At 46.3% G+C, this 20,641-nt stretch overlaps 1 protein-coding gene across 6 annotated transcripts in view; it reads right to left on the bottom strand.

The window, feature by feature from the left end:
- The window catches only part of NOD1 (nucleotide binding oligomerization domain containing 1), a 41,085-nt gene that overhangs the window by 18,749 nt on the left and 1,695 nt on the right, over positions 1–20,641 (bottom strand). For 2 of the 6 annotated variants that reach the window (XM_036761090.1, XM_036761085.1), the window contains exons 2-4: positions 4,726–4,766; positions 3,408–3,704; positions 1,170–1,344 (exon numbers count right to left, since the gene is read on the bottom strand). In XM_036761090.1, coding sequence (XP_036616985.1) covers positions 1,170–1,344; positions 3,408–3,608 — 376 coding nt within the window. In that variant the 5' untranslated portion in view covers positions 3,609–3,704; positions 4,726–4,766. Of the gene's footprint in view, positions 1–1,169; positions 1,345–3,407; positions 3,705–4,725; positions 4,770–14,398; positions 14,581–20,641 lie in introns of all 6 variants that reach the window. The other 4 variants (XM_036761086.1, XM_036761088.1, XM_036761089.1 and 1 more) reach the window with 4 other exon arrangements.

Genomic DNA, 20,641 nt, shown 5'->3' on the forward strand with positions numbered 1-20,641 from the left:
AATTTTAGAGGGAAGCACCAAGAATTGAGGGGGACCAGGAAAGGCTTCCTGGGGAAGGGTATTTTCACTGGGACCTGAAGGAGGCCAGAGGAGGCAGGAGGAGGAGATGAGGAGGGAGTGCAGCCCAGGCGTGGGGGAGAGCTGGGAGAAATGTGGGGAGATGAAAGGTCATGTGTGAAGAACAGCAGGGAGGCTGATGTCACTGGAACACAGAGTATGTGGAAGCAGCTTTCCGAGCTGGGCTTTTAAAGGCTTTCCGAGCCAAACAGGAGGTTTTACACTAGATCCCGGCGGTAATAAAGAGCTACTGGAATTTTGAAAGTGGGGGTGACGTTTTCAGACCTGGAGTCTGGGAAGTTGACCTGGGCAGAATGGAGGATGGCTGGCAGTGGGGAGAGGGTGGCGGGCCAACCCACCAGTGGCTATTGTAATGGTCCAGGTGGGAGGTGATGGGGGCCTGCACCAGGGGGCAGCACTGTCCAGAGAAGGGGACATATTTGAGATGTTAGAAAGGGGGTGTCAGTGAGACTTGAGAACAGATTGCGTATGGGCAAGGGCGGGGCATTCTTTGCAACAAAGACTGAAAAAGCAGCTTGGCCAAGCTGACCTAGGTGTGCCAGGACAGGCTGTGCTGTTCATCCATCCTTTCAGCCTTGGCCCTGGCTGCTCCACAGGGTTGGAATGCCCTTCTATGCACAGCTCAAGGACCACCTTCTCCAGGTAGCCTTTGCTGATAGCCTCACTCTGCTAGCAGCCTCCCTCCCAAGCAACCCTAGATTCATTTATTTTATACTTACACAATTATTTAAGCCCTTGTTGCCTCTCCATTAGAATGGAACAAACTCGTGGGTAGGGATTGTTTCAATCTTTGTACCTCTGAGCACAATGCCTGGCACATAGTAGGTGCTTAATAAATGGTTGTTGGTTGACTGACTGATCGATCCTGTGAACCTTGTAAGCAGGAATTATTTATTGTATTTGTATGCTCAGACCTAACAATGCTTGGTGCATTGTAACTGCTCACTGGCTGATTGAAAAGGCAAACAAGGAGTGTTTCCTACAAGAGATGACAGGGGAAGGTGCAGAATTGTCATTGCCGGGGGAAGTCCCAGAGCTCCTGGCAAATAATGTCCCAGTGTCTTGGTCTGCCAGCCCACTCCTTGGCTTACCAGGGTCGGTGTTCACAATTGTTCTGCCCCTCACAACCTCTGAGGGTGTGAAGCGGATCTCCTCCAGCCATGGCTGCAGATCGACAAAGGCATCCGGGATTTGTTGCAGCACAGAGATGAGGTACTCACACACTTCCTCCCCTTTGCTCTGAACCAGGTCCAGCATCTTACGGACCTAGTGGCGGTGACAAACAGGCAGGGCGTCAGCTGGAGAGGTGCCTGGGCACATGGAGGGATGCACGTGTTGCCTCAGGGTCAGGCACCAACCGAGCCGCTGCCTGCATCGGCTTGTTGGGCAGTGGGGCCTGAAATGGGCTGCCTAAGAACTGAACTGGAGAATCCCAGGAGGCTGCCAAGGCTTTTTTGCCAATCCCAAAGGCCACCCCCTATGGAATTTTCTCCCCACCCTCGTCTCTGCTGTTACCCTAACATCACAGTCTTTCCAGGCACAAATGGGGTGCTCCGTGATCTTCTCAGGAAGGCCAAGGAATATTCACCAGCTTGGAGCACTCTCTATGGCATGGTGCTGGTGAAGCATCAAGGGAGAAATGAACCTGATTGTCACCTGATCAGTTTAGCAATGACACAAGGCATCCTTACTCTCTAGGGACAAAAACTACACCAGCCTAAGGAAAACAGAGGACAAGACCACTGGCGCCACAGTCAAGTCAGTCTCTGCGCTGTCTCCAGGGCTCCTTCTTAGAGACTCTGATTGCCGAGGAAGTTTCTAGGAAGCAGCCAATGTGTCTCCACTACCTAAGAAGGATTTATTGTTGTTGGCGTGTTTTTTAAAATTGCATCAAAGAATCACAGAGCTCAGAGCTCAAAGGAACCTCAGAGGCCCCTGAGTCGCCCCACATGTGACTGAGAATGCCCTTCAGGACATCTCTAACAAATTCTAGGATGGTCTTTAGGGTCACAGTGGGGAACTCCCTATGGCCCCTAAGTTCCAAGAAGCTCTCCACACTTCTCAAAAAGACAAGTGAAGGAATCTAGGAAGGAAAATGTGGTTGTTTCCCCACTTACTTTTAACATAAGTTTTTATTGATGGTTTTTTTTACCCTCATCTAAATGTCCCACTGCATCCCTCTCTACCCCAGAGAACCATCTCTTATAATGGAGATTTTGTTTTAAAAAGAAGAGAAAAAAACATCCCCAACTGATTGATACATTGAAAAAAATTCTGATACTCTATGTGATGCTCCATACCTGTGGACACTTGCAGAGGGGTGTGTCCCCCCCAGCCCCATCCCTCCCCTTTGTGGTGTAGACAGCTTAGGATACAGGCATTTTGTGCTCTACACCTGGTGGGTTGCTTAGGTTCATTCCTTCACTAGATCAGCAGCCGCCCAAGTTTCATTGGCCAGGACTGAATGTTTCCATCAGAACTTCGACTCCTTATCTTTGACGCATTTACCAGTCAGAAGCAAGAACCACAGAAAGGCCCGAAGGGAATGAGTTAGCAAGGCAGGCAATTAGTCTTGTGATCTGGGAGCTGTTTGCTCCTCCATGCAAAACGGAGGCAGGAAGGAGCAGAGCCAGAAGAACCACAGACAGGGGGATGAGGAGGCACATTGTGGCCTCCGGCTTAGAAGCACAGCGTAGATCCCCCTTCCCTGGATCTGTTACTGCAGAGATAGTGTAGCGGGATTCTTTTTCAGGTTCAAGTTAAATTAGAGGGCCCTGAGCTCCCTGCCTAGGATTCTGTGGCTTCAACAACATGAATGAAAACAATACTTTGTGGCCACAAGACTCAGGGCAAATACAACGGCCTATGATGGTTGCGAATTACGAAAGTGAAAGCACACATCCTGCCTTCCTGTTAGCAAATAGCGAACAATGAGAGTGAACACACACACACAGTGAGTTAAAACCAATCTTCGGCCATTTTGCTTGACCGTTTCGGGGGAATATTGATCACAGAATCATTTATCTGGAGCTGAAAGGGAAGCCACCCAATCCAACCCTCTTGTTTTACAAATGAGGAAACTGAGGTCCATGGAGGGGCAGGGACTTGCCTAAGGTCACACACAGTAAGCATCAGAGCTGGGACTTGAACCTAGGTTCTCTGACTCCAGAGCCAAGGTCCCTGTTTGCTGGGATTCTTCTACGGAGTCAAAAGAAAAAGTCTCTATTAAGAAAAAAGGCCAAACACACACAAGTGTGAACTGGTGAATGAGTGGGTAACTCGGCCCTCTGTGTTGATGTCATCCCATTCCCAATGGTCAAAGGCTGTACCTTGTCCGGCAGAGTGGGGCAGGCGCCCACGATCTCCGCATCCTCCACAGAGAAGTATTCGTTGACAAGCAGGTTGTCGACCAGACACTGGACATTGTGAATGTAGGTGACCAGCCGTTCTCGGTCCACCTTGAGCAGCCTGATGCAATGGCGAGCATCCTTGGGCACTGCCGTCACCTCAGGTAGGGCTTGGATTTCCATGGCTAAGGGACTTTCCCCAAATTCATCTTTGGCTGCATCTGTCTCTCAGGTCTTTTGGCAGTCAGACCCTTCATGCCTGTTGCTTCTACTTCCTCACTAAAGGGCCAAGAAAGAGAAAAGCAATAAGCTGTTACTGAAACCAAGTGACCATTGACTTCATTCTCTTCTCCTGAACCAAAATTAAGAAAGAGAAGGAAAGGGAACACACATTTATTAAGCTCCTACTATGCACCAGGCACTGTGCATTTATAGATATTATCTTACTTGATCCTCATAACAACCCTGGAAGGTGGGTGCTACTCTTAACATCATTTTACAATTGAGAAAACAGATAGACAGAGGTTAAGTGACTTGCCCAAGGTCACACAGCTAGTTAGTGTATATGGAGCAGGATTTGAACTCAGGTCTTCCTGCTTCCAAGGCCAGCACTTTTCTCATGTTCTGCTTCCTGCGGACCTCTCTGGAATGAAAAGAAAAGGCAGTGTTTTGGTCCTAGGAAGGATTCTGCCTGAGAGACACAGTTACCTCTACATTATTTTCAAAAGATTCAATCCTACAAAGTTATTTGTACTCATTTAACAATTTTGCCTGCCTGCACTCCAGAAAATAACTTTTCTTTTTAAAATCAGGCAACTAAATTTTCTAAGTAGGAGTGGGAAGAATTGCTCAATGAGGAGTAAAAAGAGGAAACCAAGCAAAAAGAAAATCCCTCTGGCATCTCAACTTTTTTTTGGTTCCTTATAATTTTATTCATTTCTGGTATACTAAGAAGTTCTGAACTTCAGGTTTTGTGCTGGAGAACACATTTCAGGGGCCCCTGAGATCCATGATTGTGTCCTGTTCACTAATGCAGAGCTGTCCTTGCCTTCCTTCAGTGCCCTGGTAGATTCTTGTCATGGGGGCCAGCTGAAAATTCCATCCTCCAGTACCAAGTCGGAACTTAACCAGGCTGGTCCTTGGATGGAAAACCAATCAACCAATCGATCTTTGTTCAGTACTTACTATGTGCCAGGGACTATGCTAGGCTCTGGGGACACAGAAAGAAGCAAAAGACAGTCTGTGCCCTCAAGGACCTTACAATCTAGACAGACAGACACACACAGACACACACACATACCAAGATTAGTGCGTAGTCTTGGAGAACCCAGGCTCACTTTCCTGCTGGGATGAGACATCAGAATGAGGCTCTCATGGAGGGGGTTCTATTTTTTTTTTAAATTGGTATTTTATTTTTCCCCAGTTAACATGTAAAAACAAATTTTAACATTGGTTTTTAAAACTTTGAGCTCCAAATTCTCTCCCTTCCTCCCTCCTCACCCCACCCCCTCATTGAAAAGGCAAGCAATTGGGTAAAGGTTATACATGTGTAGTCATGCGAAACATTTCCATAACAGTCATGTTGTGAATGAAAACATAGACCAAAAAAAAAACTCAAATAAGTTAAAAAAAAAAGTCTGCTTTAACCTGTATTCAGACTCCATCAGTTCTTCCTCTGGGGATGGATAGCATTTTTCATCGTACGTCCTTCAGAGTTGTCTTGGATCACTAAGAATAGCCAAGTCATTCACAGCTGCTCATCTGACAGTATCGCTGACACTTCGTACACTGCACATCTCACTTTGGGTCAGCTCATATAAGTCCTTCTAGGTTTAGCCTGAGAGCATCCTGCACATCATTTCTTTTAGCACAGTAGTATTCCATTACCTTCATATACCACAACTTGTTCACCCATTCCCCAATTGGTGGGCATCCCCTCAATTTCCAATTCTTTGCCCCCAGAAAAGAGCTGTTATAAATATTTTTGTTCATGTAGATGCTTTTCCTTTGAGGGATACAAACCTAGTAGTAGTATTGCTAGGTCAAAGGGATGCATAGTTTTATAGCCCTTTGGGCAAGGTTCTAAATTGCTCTCCAGAATCGTTGGATCAGTTCACAACTCTACCAACAATGCATTAATTGCATTAATATCTCATTTTCCCCATATCCTCATGGAGGGGTTCTAATAGCAGCAGTCAATTAGGAGGCAGTGTGGTGCAGGGGGTTGAGTTCTAGACCAGGAATTAGGGAGAGCTGGCTTTGAATCCTGCCTCAGACACTTACAAACTGTGTGGTCTTGGTCAAAGTCACTTAGACTCTCAGCCTCAGTTTCCTCGTCTGTGAAATAAATCACCTCCCTCCCAGGGTTGTTGAGAAGGTCAAATGAGATAATCTATACAAAGAGTTTTGTAAAACTTAAAGAATTATATAAATATGAGTAATTATTATCACCATCACCCCATTATGGTAAAGAACAAATCAGGGAACTGGAAAGAAAGCTGCAAAAGTCAACAGACGGAAAGGCTGCATGGAGGTAAAATTTATAAAGAAAAATAGGTGTGAGTCCTTGGCCCTCTGCACAGGGAGGAGGAACAAACATGTGGTCTGGTGCTTTACAGGTGGAGGGGGCCTCAGAACCATCAGCATCATAGGACTGCACAGCCTTGAATGTTGGCACTAGAAGCGCTAGAGGTCATTTAGGTCAATGCCCTCATTTAGCGTTCCTAGGGTTAACACGAGAACTGACAAGAGAATCCAGGTTTCCTGACTCCCAGGTGAGGCTGGCCATAGCTAAGAAGACGCGGGTTGGGCTTGGCCTGGCGGGGCTCCATCCTCTGGTACTAGAGTGAAGGGAGGAGCCTGCTAATGGCCAGTCACGTGGTTTCTGAACAGCCAATAGCACCAAGCAATCAGACAGTCAATCAATAAGCTTTGTGTTGGACCAGGTAGCTAAGCTGGTTGATGAAGGCCAGGCCACAAGTTCCATTCTTTCTCCACGTCCTGGGTCATTCGGCTTCCTGCCTCCTCACTGTCAGGTACTGGACCCTTCCTGCAGGCCCTGGGCAGCTACCAGTGGGGAGAGTGGGTGTGTCCTTGGAGTCCATGACCTGGTCAGGGTTCAAGTTCTGATTCTATGAGCTCCGTGACCCTGGACAAGTAGTTCAGCCTCCCTAAGCCTCAGTTTCTTTGCAGGTTAAATGGGGATAATAACCTCAGTATCTCCTTCACTGCATTGTTGTGGTAGCTGCTCTATGTAAAGCTTAAAATGAGCTAAAGTCCAAGGTTCACTTCACATCCCTGGCCCTTGCCGGGCTTCTAGGAGGATGTGGCTTTGAACCTCAGCTCTCATACTTTCTGCCTGTATGATGCTGGGTGAGTCCCTAACCTTCTCCTCCCCCCCACCTCAGTTTTCCCATCTCTAAGTGAAGACCTCTGAGCTCCCTCTCACCCTCTTGGGCAACTCACACTTTCTCTGGCCTTTGGTTTTCTCATCTCTAAAGTGGAAGTGAGTGGACTAGATGACCTCCAAAGTCCGGTCATCCTCTGAAACCGACACAGGGGTGAGGTGGGGAAAGTCAGGAAACAAAAGCCGGACACCAGAATCAGCCACATTATGCTAAGACAGACCTTTCACTTTGGAATCTGTTCCCCTTTAGGGAAAACACTTCAAGAGAGGAATGTGGTCTGGTAGTAGCAATGGGGGCGTGGCCTCCCAAGTCCTGGCCTCTCTTCCTGAAGCTTTGGCTCAGTCACAGACATCTCTGTGGGGTTCGCTTCTCACCCTAAAGGAGGAACCACACCCCTCTCCTTCCTTTCCCCTTTGTCCCAGTTTCTCAGGGCCCTTGCAAGATGCTTCTGCTTGGTAAATCACCCGGAGATCCCCTGACAAAGGCCTCCGAGTCAGAGAGACTCTCTCCGGCTTTCTCTCGGTCTTTCCTTCCCACCTTCCTTTTTTCTTGATCTACAAGGCATTTTCTCTCCTTACGCATCCCAGCCTCTCCAGAGCTGGAGTATCTGGTCTGACTCACATCAATGCCTTTTTCATTCAGGCTTTGCTTCATAATGATGAGTAAGAATTTAAAAGAAAAGAAAAACATCTGGTTTGTCACTGGAACTGGGAAGAGACAGTGTGGTGTAATGGATAGTGTCCTGGATTCGGGGGGGAGCTTTGAATCCTTCCTCAGATGCTTGCTAGCTGTGTGGACCTAGGCCAGACACAACCTCTCTGGGCCCAGTTTCTTCCCAGGTAAAATGAGAAGGGTTGGACTCAGTGATGTCTAACGAGCATTCCAATTCTAGTTATCCAATTCTATTATCATTACTCCTAATATTACATTTGGTGATGTTGGATATAAGGATGAAGGTGGTCTTGGCCGACCTTATGTTGGATCTGGGGTTCCTATCAAGGCTTTGGAGCTTTAACTGACTACCCTCCAAAAACTCCAACACTCTTGACATCCAAATGACTCAATCTACAATTATTTCTTAAGGGAGGCCACTGTTACTGCCCAAATGCTTACAGGGCTTAGGAAGAGGTGTACTCCAGTGTGTACCCAGGCTCTCCCAGGAATCTAGTAGCCTTAAGACCTCAAGATACATGCATCCAGGATGAAGCCAGGCTTGGGGCTGGGGCCCCTGATGCCCAGGAGTGTCCCAACCACTGCCTCTCTTACCAAAGTTTTTCTGGAGGAGAGGCAGCAATAGAAAGAAGGGGCGATCTATAGTCAGAGGTCCTGGGTTCAAATCTCAGCTTCTGTGATGTGGGTGAGTTGGGGGGGGGATTTGGTTTTCTCATCTGATGTTGAGTCTGAAGGTCTGACTCTGAATTCCAGCTTGTGTCCTGGACTATGGTCAAGCCAAAGTGCTGACCTGCAGAGGGTGTGGTAGTAATGAAAGGACCAGGAACCTAAGATGAACTTCAGACCGGTTTCTGTGGTTTTGGAATTTAACCCCGGGCAGAAGGGCTTCATGTGGACTGTCTAGACTTATTGTTTTTGTAAGCATGTTATCTGTGGAAATACAGGTGCTGACAAGCAGGAAGCTGGAACTATGGGGCAGCAGAAAGAGGCAGGAGCAGAGAGCTCGGGGCGCCTGTTCCCCAGAAACCCTTGGGGATGCCAAACAACCAGGGACAGGTCAAGATGACGCACTGGCATCCTTTCCAAAGCGGGTATCATTTTGGGGCTCTCAAGGCTTGGATGAGGCTTTGGAGGCCTGTGCCAAAGAATATCAATTAAATTTAGATCAAGGGGAGGGGCAGCTAGTTAGCACAGTGAATAGAGCACTGGCCCTGGAGACAGGAGGACCTGAGTTCAAACCCAACCTTGGACAATTGACACTTACTGTCTGTGTGACCCTGGGCAAGTCATTTAACCCTGATTGCCTCACCAAAAAAAAATTAGAATGAGGGTAAAGGATACTGGGACCTGTCCTGGACCTGCTCCAGGTGTGTCTGGCATGAGCCTGGGTGAAGGGTCACACCAAGAAGAGTCAAGGGGATGCTGGGAGGGAAAGAGATGCCCCAGTGAATTTGAAGTCTTGTCTCTCTGGAAAGGGGAGGTGTGGAATTTTAGCCATGCTCCCCAGAGCTGCTGGTTGGTAGGTGTTGTTCAGTCATTCTTTTTCAGCAGTGTCTGACTCTTTGTGACTCCATTTGGGGTTTTCTTGGCAAAGATACTGGAACGATTTGCCATTTCCTTCTCCAGCTCATTTTACAGATGAGGAAACTGAGGCAAACAGGGGTAAGTGACTTGTCCAGGGTCATACAACTATTGAGTGTCTGAGGCCACATTTGAGCTAAGGAAGATGCGTCTTCCTCTTCCTGCCTGGCGCTCTGTGCACTATGGGGCCACCTAGTTGCCCTAGCAGAGGAGTGGAGCTGATGCCATTTGAGGGGCATTTCCATCTCTAGGTGATGTTTGTGCGGCAAGAAAAGACAAAGCCAGAACACCAGCAGTGACCACAGCCGTCACTTGAAGCCCCCAAGACTTGAATGATCTGCCAATGCTCGATCCCTCCCAGCAGAAATGCTGACACAGAGGCCACACACAGTTCCTCGCTGAGAACTTAGCTCAGGGAGCCAACCCTGTGTAGGAAGATGTTGAACGCATCAAAGAAGAAGCAGGATTTTTCACAATGTCTGAGGGAGGATGAGAAGCCAAGGGAGCTTTGGCAAATCAGGAGACTTCCCGGAATCCCTCAGTTATGGAAGGCTCCATCCTCTGGCAAGGAAACCCGGCCCTCGGGGGAGACACAGAGCTGGCCACAAGTATTTCTGCTGCCTTGGAAGGGACTTTTAGAATGCATGGCATCTGAAATCTGGCTTCCAGCCCAGGCAAGCCAACCTCTCCAAAGTTACCAGGGATCTTGTGATTGCCTAACTGAATGCTCTTTCCTCAGGCTCCATCCTTGGAGGCCTCTTGGCAACACGTGGCACTGCTGACCACCTTCCCCTCTGTCTTGGTTCTCCTTCCTCAGTCTCCTTTCCTGGATCTTCAGGTCAAGCCCACTAACTGAGGGAGTCCCCCAAGTCTCTAGCCTGGGGCCTCCTTCTCCTACACCCTCTCACTTGGCAATTTCATCAGCTCCCATGGGTTCAATGATCATCCATGTGCAGCCCTAGTCTCTCTTCTAAAATCCAATCCTGCATCAATCAACAAGCATTTAGTAGACACCTACTGTGTGCCAAGTACTCTGCTAGGTACTGAAGACACAAATACAAGAACGTATTTTTAAAGGGATGCCTGCTGAGCACTTAAAAAGGGAAGTAAAGATGACAGGAATAGTCCAACTGAAGGGATTAAGGAAAGATAGGCACACTAATGCATTGTTGGTGGAGCTGTGAATTACTACTACCCCTTTGGGAAATCCATTTGGAATTATGCAAACAAAATGTCTAACATGTTCATAATCCTTGATTCTGGTGATTCCTCTGGTAGACCGTGCCTCAAGGAGATCATTGATGAAAGCTCTATAGATGCTAAAATATTTATAGTAACACTTTTGGTGGTAACAAAGAAATGGAAACAAAGTAGATGCCCATCAGCTGCGGAATGACTAAACAAATTATGATATTAATGTAATGGAATGACATTAATGTAATGGAATATGACTGTGCTATAAGAACCAATGAAAGTGATGTATGAAAGATGAAAGAAGCATGAAAAGATTCACATGAACTGATGCAAGTAAAGGAAGTAGTGCCAGAAAAACGATGTGCACAATGACCCAAGTAACCAAAGATGAATGCTGGGAAATTATAAAGAACAAGCCTGATGCTGAAGAAGAGACAGAAGAAGACACCTCCCCCTGCTCCTTAGCACAGGTGGGGAAAAGGGTGTGGAACACTGTATACATTGTCACGATTCCCCACTTCCCATCCCCCAGTATATTGCTTGGTTGTGCTGATTTTGTTCTCCCTGTTTTTCTTTTTAAATTTCTTATAAAGGATAGTTCTCTGGGAGGAAGTAGGGGAAGAGATACAGGAAAAAAAGTAGGTGATGTAAAAACAAAAGCTATCAATTAAAAAAATTCTTTTTTTTTTTTTTTTGCTGGGGGGAAGGCAGGGCAATTGGGGTTAAGTGACTTACCCAAGGTCACACAGCTAGTAAATGTGTCAAGCGTCTGAGGCCAGATTTGAACTCAGGTACTCCTGACTCCAGAGCGGGTGCTCTACTCACTGTGCCACCCAGCTGCCCCCAAAAAATTCTTTTGAAAAAGGGAAGTGATGATCATTAGAAAGAGGGAAGGGTTTATTAAAATGAGGTTACGCTAACTCCACTTCCTTTTTTTTGTTTAACAGGGTTACTCAACTGGTATATCAGGGAAATGTCATGGGCACAGCAATTCTGGATTTTCAGAAAGGTAAAATTCTCACGACATCTTTGTGGACAAGAGGGAGAGTGTGAGAGTGTAGACTGGATGACAGCACAATTCAAGGGAACGACCAGCCCCAAAGAGTCGTGACTGGAATGACAGCAACATTGGAGGCGAATCTCCGGGGATCTGTCCTTCATCCGAGGCTGTTCAACATCTTTATAAACGTCTTAGATGACTGCATCAGCGGCAAATGTGCACAATTTACAAATGAAAAGAAAGCAAAGTCAGGATCCAAAGACATTTGGGGAGTCTAGAACACTGGGCAAAAGTTCAGAAAAGACAAACATACAATCCTGCGCTTAGGTTCAAAAACCAACTTATGTCCACACAGGGTGAGGGACATAGTGGTAGAGGAGCAGTGAGACCCAACAACGAGAGTTGCCAGACTTGGTGTCAGGAAGACCTGTATTCAAGTCTAAATTCTGACACTAGCTATATGTGATTGTGGAGGAATATGGATTTCTCTGAGCAAGGGATAGTTTATCTGTCAGATCTATAGAAAAGGGAAGAATTCATGACCAAACAAGAGATAGAGAGCATTATGAAATGTAAAATGGATAATTTTGATTACATTAAATTGAAAAGTTTTTACACAAACAAATCCAATGCAACCAAGATTAGAAGAAAAGCAGAAATTTAGGAAACAATCTTTACAGCAAGTATCCCTGATAAAGGCTTCATTTTTTTTTAGGTTTTTTTCTGGCAGGGCAATTGGGGTTAAGTGACTTGCCCAAGGTCACACAGCTAGTAAATGTGTCACGTGTCTGAGGCCAGATTTGAAGTCAGATCCTCCTGACTCCAGGGCTGGTGCTCTACTCACTGTGCCACCTAGCGGCCCTGTAAAGGCTTCATTTCTCAAATACGTAGAGAACTGAGTCAAATTTATAAGAACACAAAACATTCCCCAACTGATAACTGGTCAAAGGATATGAACAGGCGGTTTTCAGATGAAGAAATTAAAGCTATCTACAGGGTTATGAAGAAATGCTCTAAATCACTATTGATTAGAGAAATGCAATTAAAACAACTCTGAGGTACCACTTCACACCTATCAGATCAGCTAATATGACAGAAAAGGAAAATGATGTGTGTTGGAGAATATGTGGGAAGATTGGAACACTAATGCATTGTTGGTGGAGTTGTGAACTGATCCAACTTCTGGAAAGCAATTTGGAACTATGCCCAAAGAGCAACCAAATTGTGCATACCCTTTAATCCAGCAATGCCTGTACTAGGTCTGTATCCCAAAGAGATCATGGAAAAGGGAAAAAGACCTACACGTACAGAAATATTCATAGCAGCTCCTTCTGTGGTGGCAAAAAATTGGAAATTGAAGGGAAGTCTATCAATTTGAGGAATGGCTGAACAAGCTGTGGTATATGAATGTAATGGAATATTATTGAGCTATAGGAAATAATGAGCAGGTAGATTTCAGAAAAACCTAGAAAGACTTACATGAACTGATGTTGAGTGAAATGAGCAGAACCAAGAGAACACTGTACACAGTGACAGCAACATTGTGCGATGATCAACTTTGATAGACTAAGCTCCTCTCAGCAATACAATGATCCAAGGACTCATGATGGAAAGTGCTATCCGCATCCAGAGAAAGAACTGATGTACTCTGAATGCAGATCGAAGCAGACTACTTTCACTTTCTTTATTATTTGTGTGGTTTTTTTCTTTTTGGTCTGTTCTTCTTTCACAACATGAGTAATTTGGAAATATGTTTTACATGATTGCACAAATATCAAATTCCTTACTGTTTTCAGAGAAGTCCAGGGGAGAGAAAGGAGGGAGAAAAATTTGGAACTCAAAATTTTCTAAGAATGAATGTTAAAAATTGTTTCTACATGTAATTGGAAAAAATAAAATACTATAAAAAAGAATATGGACCTCACTGAAACTCAGTTTCCTTGTCTGTAAAATTGCACAGCCCCCTCTCACTTAAATCCAATTCACTTGCAAGTCACGGCATCACCTTCCTGTTGTCCTGGTCCTCTTTGAGAACAAGGGACAAACACAACAACAACCACACCTATAGTACCTTAACTCCCAGAGTTGCTGTGAGCTCTGTAAGCTCTAAAGGACTATGGCAGCACTTCCTGGTTTTATTATGGAGGCAGCCGTGTGGTCCAGTGAATAGAGCACTGGACTTGGAGTCAGGAAGACCTGAGTCTGAATCTTGCCTCAGACCCTTACTAGCTAGGTGGCCCTGGGCAAGTCATCCTTAGTTTCTTTATCTTAAAAATGGGGATAACAACAGTACCAACCTCCCAAGGTTGTTGGGAGGATCAAATGAAATAATATTTGTAAAGTACTTTGTAAACCTCAAAGGGGTATACCAATGCCAGCTGCTGCTGCTGCTTTTGGTGGTGATGGTGATGATGATGGTGGTGGTGGTGGTGGTGGTGATGGTGATGATGATGGTGGTGGTGGTGGTGGTGGTGATGATGATGGTGGTGGTGGTAGTGGTGGTGGTGGTGATGATGGTGGTGGTGGTGATGATGATGGTGGTGGTGGTGGTGGTGGTGGTGGTGATGGTGGTGGTGGTGATGGTGGTGGTGATGATGATGGTGGTGGTGGTGATGGTGGTGGTGATGATGATGGTGGTGGTGGTGGTGATGATGGTGGTGGTGATGATGATGATGATGGTGGTGGTGGTGATGATGATGATGGTGGTGGTGGTGATGATGATGGTGGTGGTGGTGGTGGTGATGATGGTGGTGGTGGTGATGATGATGATGATGGTGGTGGTGGTGGTGGTGGTGATGGTGATGATGATGGTGGTGGTGGTGGTGGTGGTGGTGATAGTGTTAGACAGCAGAGCATCTCAAAAGGACCTGGAGTTTTTGTGGGCCACAAGGTCAATGAATCAGCCTGGGACAACACAGACAATATGTCTAACATAGAATCAGACTTTGTTAAGAGAAATGTGGCCAAGAGAACTGGTCTGATCACATAGGGAGCACTCCACTCGGTCTGAGGACCACATTTTGGAAGGACCATGAGTAGCTATGATGAATTCAGAAAAGTGACCAGAATGGTGATGGGGCTCAGTTCTCCTCTCTGGAGCGAAGGAGAGTGGCTCTTACCCTCATCAGCACAACAGCTTGGACAGCTCCAGACATGGTGTCCTCCCCACCAAAACTTCCCTTCTCAGGCCATGCTTCTCTAGTTCCTCCTTAAAGTTATTAGCAGCAGCAGCAGCAGCAGCAGCATTTAATGACACTATAACTGTAGATTTGCAGCAAGGAACATGGAGGTTGTGAGATGCCTAAAGAAGATTTAAGAACCAACAGATAACTCTGGAACCATCCTTGACACTTGGTTGGTTAGCATTTCAGCAGCGCTTCACACACCATGGGAGGGCCACACACAGGGCTGGCTGTATTGTGTTTATTTGTTTTTCCTAAAGCATCCACAGATCCTTCCTTAGAGAATGTGTTATTCCTCCAATATAATCTTCTATTCAAGAACTTAACTGACATGTGCCTCCCTGAAAGCCAATGATGGGAACTGGTAGAAAGAATAAAAAGGAAAGAGGGGAAGGAGAGAGACAGAGAGAGAGAAGAAGGAGGAGGAGGAGGAGATAAAGGAGAAGGAGGAGGAAGAGAGACAGACAGACAGACAGAGAGAGAGAGAGAGAGAGAGAGAGAGAGAGAGAGAGAGAGAGAGAGAGAGAGAGAGAGAGAGAGAGAGAGAGAGAGAGAGAAGTAAAGGATAGAGAATACATGGCAAAGGGCTAGAAATTACACACCCCACCATAAATAAAATGCATTTTAAAGAATGCAGCTGTGTACATGATTACCAATTCCAGGAAATGGGGTGCCTACTCCTTGAGGGCAGGGCCAGTCTTTGTCCCTTTTTATATCACCAGCCCTTAGCCCAGTGCCTGGAACATGGCGGCAGCTTAATAAATGCTTACTGACTGACTGATCAGACTCTCATTACTCCCAGCTGTTAAGGATGGTGAAGGTCTTCCTGAATCCAAGCCCAGCACTCTATCCACCGTGCCACCTAGCTGCCCAGAATGTAGCACTAGCTTATCTCACATTCTTGTCCTATATCTGTATGCCATCCAATCTAGACGAGTGGGGCTGCTCTCTAAGAACACAAGTACCTGAAGCCCTGACATGCACAGCAATCTCTTATCTCCCTTTACAGATGAGGAAACCGAGGCCTGGGGTGGTTAAAAGTGAATTGCCAGGGGCAGCTAGGTGGCGCAGTGAGTAGAGCACCGGCCCTGGAGTCAGGAGAACCTGAGTTCAAATCCGGCCTCAGACACTTGACACTTGTACTAGCTGTGTGACCTTGGGCAAGTCACTTAACCCCAATTGCCCTGCCAAAAAGCAAAAAAAAAAAAAAAAAAGTGAATTGCCAAGCTCCTACAAGTAGACATTTGAACCCAGTAGGATTCAAACCTAGATCCTCTAACAAAGCTAATGCTCTCTCCACTGCACCCTGCTGACCTGTCCTTTAGAGTAAATGCCATCTCCTCCAGGAAGCTTTCACAGGTTCCCACCATTGGTAGACACTCCCCCTGCCATCTCACAGTGATCTCTTTCATCTAATTCATGAAGCAAGCAATTCTATGCCTCCTTCCTAGTGGCTACCTTCACAGTGGCTAGAGAGCTGATCCAAGAGTCAGGAGACCTGGGTTCAAGACCCATGTGCTGGCTGTGTGACCCTGGGCAAGTCTCCTAACCTCTCAGTGTGCTGGGTAACAGGAGACAATCTGCATTGGCAGAAGGAGTTTTCGTACTAGAAGTCCCCAGTCCCAATGAATCAACCCCCAAGAGCAGAGGCTTCACGAGGGTTGGCATTTCATTTTATCCAAACTCTTCTTCTGCCTCAGCGGACCTAGAACCATGCTCCAAAAACAGTAGGTACACACCTCTAGGTAAAGGAATGCTTAATCATCAGCCATCGCCTGTCTTCTTTATGTCCTAGCTAGCAATCTTGGCATGTTGAGAATCACATTTATGTCAAAATAAATGTTGTAAATCCACCCTAATCACTTCAGTCAACAACAGCTTCATGTTTTGTTTTCTTTTGAAATGATATGAAACTTTCTAGATAGTTACTGAGAGTTAAAAGGGAAAGTCTGAAAAATTACAGGTTGGGGGAAGTCACGGGCATGTGGTCCACTGGGCAACTGGGACTTTTCTCTGATGATGTGGCTTCTGTGCACCCTCTCTCAGCACTGCAGAGACTGTATACCCCTAATGGGGTGTGTGTGTGTGTGTGTGTGTGTCTAAATGTCAGAGGCAAGATCTGAACCCTGCTCTTCCAGACTCCAAGCCTGCCCTGTGCTCTAGAAAACCATGGCAGGCTGCCTTTTGTATATATCATAAAATACACAAGACAATGGCTACCTTCAGAAAGAGACCACAGAAATGCCATCTCCTCTCTCTATGAAAAGATTCATTTTCCACAACCCCACAAAAGAGGAGGGGGAGGGAGGGATAGCAATGGCAGGGACAAAGATCGGGCTTGTTTTCCATATGGTTTCTGTCGCTGAATTTCTAGTTTTGTTTCACAGACAGCACTTTTTAAATGTGTTTAAATGAAGTAAAGGAAATCAGTTGGGACTCAGATCATGGATCTGAAGATTTAGAGCTTGAAGGGATTTCAGAAGTCATCAGTCCACCCCTACCCCATTTTACAGATAAGGAAACTGAGGCCTGAGATGTTGAGGCATTTTCTCATCGGATTTGACCTGATGAGGGAATACCATACACACTCAATTGGGTATCTCACCCCACAGGAAAGAAGGAGAAGATAAAAAAGAGGGGATGATAGAAGGGAGGGCAGATGGGGGAGGAGGTAATCAAAAACAAACACTTTCGAAACAGGGTCAAGGGAGAAAATTCAATAAAGGGGGATAGGTTAGGAAGGAGCAAAATATAGTTAGTCTTTCACAATATGAGGAAAGGAGGATCTTCAAGCTGTCCTCTCCCCTCTTATAGAGTTTCTGACATCATCAAGCGCCGCCTGAACGACCAGGGCCGATTGGTTCTTGACTTGGCCCTTCCCCCTAGCGTAGACCACGTTAACACACCTCCCCTCAGCCAGTGCCACGACTCATCACACAGGAAGCTCTGGTCCTGCCCCGGAAGAGCAAGCCCCAGCGTCCAGGGAAGCTCGACGAGGCGAGCTGAGTCATTCAAAGAAAACAAAGTCCATTCTGGCTACACCATCCATCCATTCGTTCATTCATTCATTCGCAGTAGAGTGGAGGGAATGCTAGACTTAAAATCCCACGATCTGGCTTGGAATTCTAACCCTGCAACTTGCTGGTTCTGTGACCCTCTGTGGGTCATCTCCCCTCTCTGAGACTCAGTTTTCCCTTCTGTAAAACTAGGATGCTCATATTTCCACTGCCCCCTCCACAGGGTGGCTGTAATTTGTTTGTTTGTTTTTTAATTGAAAGTGCTTTGGAAATGAGCATTATTAGGAAGACCTCCAAGGGCAGTAGGAAATGTTGGATGCCTCAGGACCCAGAGAGAATCTGGCAGCAATGACTGGGAGGCAGGTCGGCTTATTTCTCCAACATCTAAAGATTTCGAGCAAGAAGGGACCTGTGAGATCTTCACATTCCCCACCTTCTTCTGTGATCCCAACTGCTTTGGCAATTGTCTAGAGCCCCTAGACCCCTTCTCCAAATCCCCTTTTGTTGCCTACACTTAGGATTGAAGCCCTGCCAAGTTCCCAGACTTCCAGAAATCCATCCACAAAGTGGGGTTCCATGGACTTTGGGTTAAGAAGTCCTGGCTCAGTGCAATCCCCTTCTTTTACAGAGGAGAAAGTGAGACATGGAGAGGGGAAGGGACCTGCCCTCTTCATGTAGCTATAATATCATTCTGCCCTACTGTGCTGATCCCAAATCCATGCACTTCCTAACTGATCACACAAACAGGACAGTGTGAGTGGTTTCCCTAAGTCAGTCATCTCTGCAGCCCCTAGTCTAGAGGCATGTAAGGGTGGGAAGGTTCTTCTCTGCAATAGAGTCCTTGCAAATTCTGGTCTATCATCAGTGCCAGGAGAATGGCAGTCAGAGTGTCTGGCAGTGCAAATAACCATTCATTAACTGAGATGCCAACTTATCAAACTCCTTTCCTTCTAAAACGTGAGTCAAGGCAGGAAGGCACAATTGCCATCAAACCAGCATCTAATGAGCCCAAGAGGCATTTTGCAGGAGACAAGTTTAGACCTTTATGGAAGGCAGTGAAAAAAAGAAAAAGGCTATTGCATAGTACAAACCACTGAATTTGCCCAGAAGAAAAAACAGTACTCCTGCAAACTCTGAGAGCAGCCTAGAGCCCAACCTTGGCAAGATAAGAATTCTGCACTTATGGTCTTTTTAACCCTCCCAATTCTACGGCTTGACTAAACTTCCCAGAAAGGAAACAAAAACAAAAGAAATGTAACACAAAAACTTTCTTGAGATGATAGATTGAGAATTGAAAGGGACCTGAGAGGTTGCTAGAGAAGCTTCCTGGAGAAGTGGGTTGGAGAGGCAGCCGTTCATTGCCTGCCTCGTACACATATTAGCCATTTTATCCCGCCAATGCTCCTTGGCAGGTAACTTGCTAAGACTAATAAAGTGCAGAAAAGATCAGCATTGGTGAAGAGAGATTCCTTGGAGAGAGTTCCTTACACCAATAAAATCATAAGCCTCGAAAACAAACAAGCAAACAAACAAAACGATATAGCCCCTTCCTTCGGTCAGTTTATCCTCCAGCCTCAGGAAGGATTGAGCAGCTTGGTACAGTGGAAAAGAGCATAAGTTCTGGAGCCAGAGGAGCTGTGTTCAAATCCTACCTCTGAGACTTACTGTGGGTACAACTTAAGGCCCTTCCTAGTCCCAAGCATTCTTATCTGTAAAACAGAGTCCCTTCCAGCTCCAGATCTACGGTCCTAAGAGCTGGTCCAACACAGATTCGCCTAAGATCCTACAGGCAGGAGGGGGATTTGAACACTGATCCTCTGAACGAGTACACTTCCCACTGGACCACCCTGCTCAATCCTTCCTGAGGTTGGATTATAACCCACTACTGGCAGAGCACATAGTAGGTGCTTATGAACTAGATTCCAGAGGATCTTCTGGTCTTAAAGGCAGACGAGGAGACGCGGTTTCAGCTGCTTGACTCAAGCGAATAAGATGATTGGACAGGAAAGCCATGCTTTCATTGCTTCACTGCTTAGGTTTCTAACATAAACAGAGCCACTAAAGAAACACTCAGGCACAATTATCAATCATGAATGTCACGGAGCGGGAGTGTTCGGGTGAAAGGTTCATTCAGCCTTGGACATAAACAGCTGCAGAATTCCTACACCTAGCACCTGCCGTGCCCAGCTCTCAGAAGGTGGAGACTGGCTTAGCTGGGCTCCCAGGGCCTGGCAGGGGGAGGGGGCAGCACCCAAGCAGGGGGCTCAGGAGCTGGCATCCATCTCAAATAACTCCAAGGTCCCTCCAAACAGCCCTTGTCTCCCCTCAAAGCCCATCTTCAAGATGTGCGCACTGATGAGGTGTGCTCAAGAGCTAAAAGAACTCTGAATTCTAGTTCTGAAATACAGGGAAAAGTCACTTCACCTCTACCTCCATTTTCTCAGCTGTAAAATGGGATAATAACACCTACCATCCAGGGTTGTTCTGAGGATCAAATGAAGCAATATTTATAAATCACTGAGCATAGTGCCTGGCCCGTAGCAGGTGCTTATTAAATGCCCATTCCTTCTACCTCTCCCCAGCAAAGAAGAGAATGATTGGTTGCAGGGGAGCTGGCAACCAAACAATCAACAAGCATTTATTAAGTACCTACTATATTCCAGACCTTGGGGACACAAAGGCAAAAGTGAGATGTTCAACTGAGGAAGCCAACACGCATGCATAAAAATGTGTATAAAATATTGGTGTATAGGGACTGAACCAGTGAGTTCACCGACATAGGAACCCCAGTCTAACCTGGCAGTCTGACATCTTATTTATAAAACACTTAACATAATACCTGGCACCCAGTAGGCACTTAATAGATGTTTGTTCCCTCCCATTGAGAACTGCCTAAAGTACTTCCAGGTTAAGTGACTTGCCCAGGGTTATTATATAACCAGGATATATGAGGGCAGCACTGTCAGGCTCCAAGGCCAGCTCTAGCACATGCTGGCTGGCCAGCTCTCACACCGAATAAACAGAAGGTAAATACAAATTACTTTCATGGGGGTGGGTGAGTTGGGAACATCAGGGGGATGTGATGCAGGGTTTGAAGCAGATAGAGGAAGGAGGCCACTTGGGTCCCACTTCTGTAAATCGCCACAGAAGGTGAGGGGCATGG

Source organism: Trichosurus vulpecula, chromosome 5 (genome assembly GCF_011100635.1).
Source record: "Trichosurus vulpecula isolate mTriVul1 chromosome 5, mTriVul1.pri, whole genome shotgun sequence".
NCBI classification, from domain to species: Eukaryota; Metazoa; Chordata; class Mammalia; order Diprotodontia; family Phalangeridae; genus Trichosurus; species Trichosurus vulpecula.